This window comes from Nicotiana sylvestris, chromosome 4, assembly GCF_000393655.2.
Source record: "Nicotiana sylvestris chromosome 4, ASM39365v2, whole genome shotgun sequence".
In the NCBI taxonomy this organism is placed as follows: domain Eukaryota; kingdom Viridiplantae; phylum Streptophyta; class Magnoliopsida; order Solanales; family Solanaceae; genus Nicotiana; species Nicotiana sylvestris.
This window is the reverse complement of record NC_091060.1, coordinates 144990480-144999314: the sequence shown is the minus strand read 5'-3', so window position 1 is coordinate 144999314 and position 8835 is coordinate 144990480. Positions and strand designations below refer to the sequence as shown.

The 8835-nt window shown below is 42.2% G+C and overlaps 1 protein-coding gene across 1 annotated transcript; it reads left to right on the top strand.

Moving 5' to 3' along the window:
• Positions 1-864: 864 nt before the first annotated feature.
• LOC138890293 (uncharacterized) lies at positions 865-1260 on the top strand. The gene is made up of 2 exons (XM_070173668.1): positions 865-1039; positions 1121-1260. Exons 1-2 carry the CDS (start codon positions 865-867, stop codon positions 1258-1260), a joined length of 315 nt encoding a protein of 104 aa, XP_070029769.1.
• The last annotated feature ends 7575 nt before the right edge of the window (positions 1261-8835 follow it).

Here is an 8835-nt window from a genome sequence, read left to right as displayed (position 1 = left end):
GCTAATTTCCTTATGACTGGAATAATCCTGTGTGAGCTTTCTTCTAACCAAAGGAAGAAGCTCAAATGGGATAGTTTGGATTTCTATTGGAATGAGTCATACTTGTTCAAGATTTTCATGAATGGTGTGATCCGAAGGTGTGTTCCGGAGGAAGAGCAATTGAGTATCTTAGAGGCTTGCCATTACTCTCCCTATGGTGGCCATCATGGCGGAGCAAGGACGGCTTCCAAAGTTCTTAGTTGTGGGTTTTATCGGCCAACTTTGTACAAAGATGCAAGTGAACTTATGAAGAGGTGTGACGAATGTCAAAGAGCGGGTGGAATTTTGAAGAAAAATGAGATGTCTCGCAATACCATTCTTAAGGTTGATATTTTTGATGTATATGGCATTGATTTCATGGGCTCGTTTGTTAGCTCGTGTGGGAACACATACATTCTTATGGCGGTTGACTATGTTTCAAAGTGGGTTGAAGCCTTGGCTTTACCCAATAATGAGGCCCGGAGTATTGTTGTATTTCTCAAGAAGATTATTTTTACAAGGTTTGGCACTTCTCGTGCAATCATAAGTGGTGGGGGTCTCATTTTTGTAATAGAGATTTTGACACTTTGCTTGAAAAGTATGGTGTCAACCACAAAGTTTCTATTCCTTATCATCCTCAAGCGAGTGGCCAAGTTGAAGTCTCAAACAGGGAAATTAAGATATATTGTCAAAGACGGTCAATGCAAATAAGACTGATTGGTCAAAGAAGTTGGATGATGCTCTATGGGTTTATTGGACTGCTTACAAGACTCTGATTGGTATGTCTCGTATCGGTTGGTGTTTGGGAAAGCTTGCCATCTACCGGTTGAGTTAGAGCACAAGCCCATGTGGGTTTTGAGGAAGCTAAATCTTGAATGGGATATGACAGCAAATCTTCGTGTGGAGCAACTTAATGAACTTGATGAATTCCGATTTCATGCCTACTCCAGCTCGTCCTTGTACAAGGATAAGATGAAGTATATTCACGATAAATATGCTCTTGAAAAGGAGTTCAAAGTGGGTGATTTGGTTCTCTTGTTCAACTCTCGGCTACGTTTGTTTCCGGGAAAGCTTAAGTCAAAATGGAGTGGACCTTTTGAAGTGGTATTTGTGACCCCGTTTGGTGCACTTTACTTGAAGAACAAAAATGGGAAAGATTTCAGAGTAAATGGGCACAGGGTCAAGTACTACCTTGGAAAAATTGATGACAGCCACGTGGTGGCACTTCTTCGTCTCAAATGATTTGATGGTAACCTACGTCGTGCCCCGATGTTAAATCAGGCGCTCCTTGGGAAGCAACCCATGTATTTTTCTTCTTTTTTTTTTTGATTCTCATTGTAGTGTAGGATTTATTTTTTTGAACTGACTGGTTGTGAGATGTTGTAGGATTGTGTTGATGTAGTGCAGAAAAAAGTAGGAAAATGACCACTCTCTGAAGTTGGCAATGCAAACCACACTCATTTTGTGCGGCTATAAAGGCCTTTGTGCGGCGGTAAGAAATCAATGCGGACCGCACTGGTAATTTGATAAAAGTTGGGGTTCTCTGAAGTTTACCACTGCCGCTGCATTGCATTTTGTGCAGTCTACGGTGGTCCACTGCGGCCGCATTACATTTTGTGCGGTCCACAATGGTCAATTTGTCAGTGTCCTATGGTTTCGAGCACCGCGGATCGCGGTGCCATTTTGTGCGGTCCGCGGTGGGTAGGTGAGCTGGGGCCCATGACATTTTTCTATAAATAGGACCTGAGGCCCTCCTTTTGAACTTTTCAAACTTTTTAATCTCAGAACCACAAAAATATTATTGTTCATCTAACTAAATTGCACGCAATCAACTACTAAGTCTCATTGATCATCACTACATCTCACTTCTGGTACCTTTAATCCCCTCTCATTTGTTTAATTTTATTATTTTCTTTGAATTTTTGTTTTTCTTAGTTTTTCTTCCTTCCCTTCCCGTTTTCTTTCAATTTTTTTAGCATAGGGTAGTTAATTTTGTTTTAAGTAGGGCTAGGTAGTTAAAACGTTGGGCAAACACTTAGGGACTCATCAATAGGTGAAAAATTGGACTAACATTGATCAAAATATGAACCCTAGGTTGGTATTGTTGCTGGGCACTCAATGCGGACCGCAGTAGATTTTGTGCGGTCCGTGGTGCCCTTGTACGGTTCGCAATGCTATTTTGTGCGGACCGCAATGGATAAAGACCTGAAAGCTGGCACTTGAGGACCGCGACCGCATTGGATTTTGTGCGGTCTGTGGTGCCTCAATGCGGACGGCATTGGCATTTTGTGCGGTCCGCGGTGCATAGATTCAGAGAATGGGTAGTCTGAACCCCACATCTGTGCGGACCGCAATGGATTTTGTGCGGTACACAGTGGCCTCTTTACGGCTGCACTGCAGTTTGTGCGATCTGCACTTTGAAATATTGAAACTATCTGCAACATACTTTCTTCTACAACTTTGAATTTCATTACTTCTATTGATACTAACAAAGCATGACTGAATGTTGTTTGCAAACAATGGTGAAATCAAGAGGCAAAGGTGGTAAACAAACAGGAAGAGGAGAGTCCTCCCGGGGTGGGAAACAAGGAATGATAAAATTAACCCCCCAAGTCAGACAAAACATAAAAAACACAAGGAGAATCATAAGGGCTGCAGACAAAGCAATTGACCAGTCGGGGAGTGAGTATGAGCCTTCCCGGGAGGCCTCTTTAGACTCCGTGCCAGAGTATGTTCCTGACTGGATAGAGAGGAAAAGGTTGAGGGATACACCTCTAGGCTCTCCCATTGCCCAAGCATCAGTGCGTATATCTTCTGAGTTGTCTGAGGGCTCAGCTGCCGGCAGTGGAAATGAATACTCCACCTCTCTTACAGCTTCACTATCCGGAGAGGGTCTAGTAGCAGAAGATGGGGAAAACGTAGAAGGGGGTGAGCCCCAAGTAGGTGGGGTAGAGAGGACTAGAAATTCGGAGGCATGGTAGGACCAGTTTGTAAGTGAGGTTGCCTACCACAAGTTCAGAGAGTGGTGGCCCGAGAGGAAATTGATACCTGAGCGTAAATTTATCACCCGAGACCTTTTGCCTCACAACCCCAATGTGTTGAGGCAATTAAGATAGAGAGCTGGATGGGACTACTTCATAGGCCATGTGAAGGAAGCCAATGATCATTTAGTGAAGGAGTTCTATCATATCAAAAAGGGCACCACAGTCACCAAAGTGCGGAACTTGAAGGTGAAATTCAATGGTAAGACCATAAATGATTACTTGGGCTTCTTGGAGGAGGATGAGTTATTGTACTTGGACAAGATGAAGTTGGGTGAAGAAGCTCGTCCGTGGTTGGCGAGTACTTGGCAATCCCAGATACCACCCCCGAGTGGTTGACTGCGGCGGTGAATATATTGAGGAGAACATTGAACTTTGAGGCTAAGTGGTGGGAGACATTTGTGTGCAGCAGGCTAGACCCTACCACCGATGACAACTCACTCCCAATTCACCGGGTGATTCTGGTTGCATCTATCATGGCAGGGTACCCGATCAATGACAGGAATGTGATGTCCCCGGTTATTACACGGGTAGTGAACGAAGGTGACAGATCTTATCCCTTCCTCAACTTCCTGATCATGTACTTGGAGGACCAAGATGTGAAAAAGCAGAAGTTTGATATGAAAGTGAAGGCGAAGGCACCTTTCTCATGGTATAGCTTACAGGGTGATGACAGCCCTAAGGGTAAGCACTTCAAGGGCAAAGCCACTACTTCGACTGCCAGTCTGAAGAGCCAGTAGTGGTAGTGGCTCTTACTCAGCCTCCTTCCACCTCAGTAGACATGGCCTCAGGTCCATCCACTTCTATAGCTCCAGAGATACCCTCCACCACTGCATACCCATTAACTGCCCACCGCTTGAGCCAGGTCCTCGCTAGCATCAACAATTGGATGCAGATAGCTACTTCTAAGCTGTCTGTACAATCTACCACGGGGACAACTCAGTCAGCACCTCCTCCTCCACAGGTCCTACAGTCCATTGAGGACACTCTCAAGGATCTTCTGGACAACCAGAAGAAGATCCAAGAGACTCAAAAATTGCTTACGGACATTGTTGATTCACATAGAAAGGCTCCCAAGGAGCTTGCTAGGGAGGCAAAGAAGATGAGGAAGACTAGGGCTTCCAAAGAGTCGGTGAAGGAGTTGCGGGTCGAGGTTGAGGGATTGAAGATGGATCACCTGCCTTTAGATTTTCTAGTGCATGACCCAGCACCATCAGCCCATCCCCAGCCACAGCAGTCCGAGAGGCCTCCTAAGAGAAAGAAGGTGATTCCCCAATCTGATGATGCAGTTATTTAGTTGGAGGACCTGTCGGGAGATTCCTCCAGCCAGCCCTAGGAGGCAGCCCAGGAGCCAGTCCAGGACCAGGTCCTAGCAGAGCCACAGACCACAAGGAGCCAATCACAGGTTCCCGAGCATACAGAGGACCCAAGGACCACTTAGGATCTCATGCAGACGGATGGCCCATAGGGAGTTTCTTTTCATCTTTCCTCTACTTTTGTGCTTATTTTGGTTAGTTGTCATTGAGGACAATGCCAGCTTTCATTTGAGGGGGTAGCCCTATTTGGACTTGGATGATTGTACATATGACAGATTTTATGATTTCTTTATTTTTTTTATCTTTGGTATGTATATAATTTCAGCATTTTATTACATTTTTCGTACTTTTTACCTTGGGTCTGTATATAAAAGTTATGTTCTTATGTATATATTCATCTCCCCTATTGTATATTCGATTAAATCCCTCTTATACATATTCATTCTACTTTCCGCATTTTTCCTTTTCTTAGCTTCTTATTTTATGTTCGTAGCTTCTTGTTTTGAGTTTTTGCAATAAGCCTTTGGTTTTCTTAATGTCACGGTTCTTCCAAAGGTGGAATTTGTGTGAACCGGGTGGCTCTTCCCGATGATGAATGGCGTGACAACCTTCTTAAGGGTTTGAGTTTGTTTTTTTTTTGCTTTTTAGTAGTTAGTTGGTAAGGGGGCCTCAAGCAAAGCTTCACTTGGGCCAACACATTTGCCTTTGATCCTATGGTCAAAAACAAATCATTGCGTATAGGATGGTGAAAGTTGTGACCTTGAGACTCTTGTGTTGGCACATAATCATCAAGTGGTTTTTCGGGACCATTGTGTGCTCAAATCTTATTTAAGGTTGTTGTGGGCCTTGTACTCTGTGTCTTTATCAATCCCCTAGCTCGTGTGGTGAGATTTGAATCGCAAGTCCAACTCCCGAGCCATTGGTCTAGAACTTGCCCTGAATGTTTGTCGAGGCAAAATCCTAAGTGTAATTTGACTAGAGACATGATTATAGGCTCTCTTTTATCCAAATGATATCTTGAACACTTCCATAGACTACCAATGATAAAATCCCTAGTCAACCATTTTGAACCTTAGATCTTTTTCCTTCAAGAACCTCGAGACAAGCCTTTACTCATTCTAAAGATATCCTCTCTTGGCACCCGATCTTTCCTTAGTACATGGCAAAACAAAATGGTAAAAAGGTACAAAATGAAGAAAAGGAAAGGCAATGAAAAAGAAAGAAAAGCAAAAAAGACAAAAAGAATGTTCAAGCTAGAAATGAATAAAGGGATTCAATAAAAGCAAAGAATGAAAGGTGTGGAAAGTTTAGAAAGGAGAAAAGATTTGAAATGAACAAGAAAGAGTGAAAGTGTGTCTCTCTAACCCCTTATAAAGAAGTAAAATGACATAAAAAGTCAAGTGAATGCGTGCCAAAATGAAGCAAAAGAAGAGATTAAGGGAAGATGGAACCTACTTAAACCAAACATTTCCTACCGTGAACCAAAAGCCTTCATTATGTCTCTACAAAAGTCCTATATGATCTCGAGTTGAATGAAGCTTACATTAGTGGTGACTCACATAAGGGGCAAGCATATGGTACTTAGATCCGGACTTGTGACTTTTCCTTGAGAGAGATGAGTGTATTTCCATTAACCTCGTTCTGAGTGCCACTATCCTAAAGGTGAGGTTTGTCTAGGGAGAGTTGAGGATGTGTGAGTTTGGGTTCCACAACGACCAAAGTAATAGAAAAGAGTTTCTTTGATGTGTTGAGTCAACTCTTGATGCTCTTGTGTCGCACTAAATCCATGGTGTTCAAAAGAGTGAATGTTGTTAATGATTCATTTGAATTGAGGACAATTGTTAGTCCCAATTGATGCTAGATAAGGTCACTTTAGGTTGGCTGAATTTTCTTGGATTGACTCTTAAGGGGTGGGTCTTATTTTGTTTGCTTGAGGACAAGCAAAAGCGTAAGTTTGGGGGAGTTGATAACTAGGGATTATGATGCAATTTACACTCCTTCTTGCTTAAGTTTTGATTAGAAATATGTACAAAATAGTCCCAAAGGCTCACATGTTGTACTTGATTGCAGAGTTTGGTCAACAAGGTGACAATTTGTCAAAAAACAGCTCAAAAAGGAGTGAAACATGCACAAGTACCAAGAATAAGGCCAAGCTCAGTCTAACAGGATGAGTGCGGCTGTACACCATTCTGTGCGGTCCGCAAAGCTGAAGTTCAGAGAGCATGCAATTCAGGCAGCCAGGCAATGCGGCTGTAGAGTATTTTGTGCGGACCGCATTGACTTCATTGCGGCCGCAGTCGACTTTGTGCGGTCCGCAAAGCTCAAGTTCAAAGAGGTGCTATTTTGGAGGAACCTGGCCAATGCAGTCCGCGGTCCATTTTATACGGACCGCAATACAAGCCACCGCGACCGCGGAGCATTTTGTGCGGTCCGTGGTGCGCAACTTTAGAGAGCAGATTATTAGCCAAGAGCCTTAGTGCGGTCGCACTCAATTTTGTGTGGTCTACACTAGCCCCGAAGGGGTATTTTTGTCCAGAATTTTTAGCCTAGTATAAATAGTTTCTTTTCCCATTTTTAGGTCATCAGTTGTATGTTGAGATAGAGTTGCGCTCGTGAACACTTCTTCTTTTCCATTTTGAGTAATTTTAGTTTAATTTCATCATTGAATCTTCAAGTTTTATCTAGTAATTAGTTATTATGGGCTTTTCTTCATCTATTTCTTTGTTTTCTTCCATAATCATGAGTAGCTAGACCTATTAGTTAGGGTTGTGGCTCAACCATAGTGTGAGTAATTGATGGTTCTTGTGTTTTAATAATTAATTATCTATGGGTGTTTGATAGGACTAATTTAGGGTTTTAATATTGAATTAGTGGTTGCAAACACTAGTTTATGCCTAGTTGACTTTGGCTCTTCTTGAGAAATAAAGCCTAAGTCTATGAAATTGGTACAACAAGGAATTGGGGAGTATTCAAGAGATTGATAGTCCCAATTAAATGGTTAAACCTAGAGATAGTAATACCCGACTTAAACCTCAATTGCTTGCACAAATTGGCATACCCAATTGGTCTTGAGAAAGTCAATTCGGACAAAATTACTCGAACTACCGAGAGGTATAGAGTGAGTAGAATCGTGCAATGGTTATATCATACTCCCCAAATGTGACAATCTAGCCTTAGACTCAAGAATTTGTCAATTAACCACCTAGGAGAAAGTCACCACCCTAGTGCCTTTTATCTTTTTGAACAACTTTCAATGGTTTAATCATAGCTTTACTTAGCCTAATTTAGCATCTTAGTAGTATTAAATTAGAAGTAAAATCAAAACCAACAATGTTTAGAAGTGCAATTAGGAACAAATACACAACTCCAATTTAGATAGAAACTCAACTCCAATCTCTAGCTCCCTGTGGAAATCGATCCCGGCCTTCTCGGGTAAAAGCTGCTTCGACCTCTTTTGCTACTTTGTAGTAGTACAGGGTTGGCCTCGATCATTTTGCTCTGGAGGCCCTATTCGAGATACCTTGGGTAACACTTGGCGGCCATGGAAATAAAGTTCGAAAATATGCACTTATTTGATGAAATAGAGTTATTTAGAAAACATAGTGGTATATAATATCAAGAAAATTAGATGAACTAATGATTGTAACACTTTATAGACATTGCGACTTCCTTGCATTAGAATTTTGATGGTCCTCCTCAAAATTCTGCCCCAGTTTGGTGAATGATCCTTCGGCTGTTCTACGTGTAACAAAGTTGGTTGGATCTGCTCTGGAATTTTGAGAATCCTTCTCAAAATTCTGCCCTAGTTACTTAACCAATTTCTAACTGTCTTGCATATGATTGCATCAGCTGGACTTGTTCCAGAATTTTGAGGGTCCTCCTCAAAATTCTGCCCCAGTTTTCGGTTCTAGAAAAATGAAGATTTTATTAAGATATGACTGAACCCACAGGGCTGCCTACGTATACCCTCTTAAATGGGAATCAGGTCAAGCGTAATTCAGTTACATCAGATGAAGGAATGTAAACAATCTAAACATGGTATCTCTTGACTGCATCTGAATTGATAGGTTTTGGCCAGACTTCTCCGTCCATTTCTGCAAGTATGAGTGCTCCTCATGTTAGTACCCTATGAACCATGTAGGGACCTTGCCAGTTGGGTGAAAATTTTCCTTTGGCTTCATCCTGATGTGGGAAGATCCGTTTCAGCACCGGCTGCCCCGGTGCGAATTGTCTTGGTCTGACCTTTTTTTTGAAAGCTCTGGACATTCTATTATGATAAAGCTGACTGTGACATACTGCATTCATTTTTTTCCGTCTATGAGGGCTAATTGTTCATGGAGGCTCCTTATCCATTCTACATCACTAAGTTCGGCTTTTTGTATGATTCTTAAAGAAGGAATTTCTACCTCGGCTGGAATGACACTTCGGTACCATAAACCAGTAAATAGGGAGTGTCCCCA

Bases quoted from the DNA above. Each gene is read 5' to 3' on its own strand.
- LOC138890293 (XM_070173668.1), top strand. From the start codon at position 865: ATGTGGGTTTTGAGGAAGCTAAATCTTGAATGGGATATGACAGCAAAT. The intron at 1,040-1,120 runs GTGATTTGGTTC...GACCTTTTGAAG, and splicing joins TGAAAAGGAGTTCAAAGTGG to TGGTATTTGTGACCCCGTTT.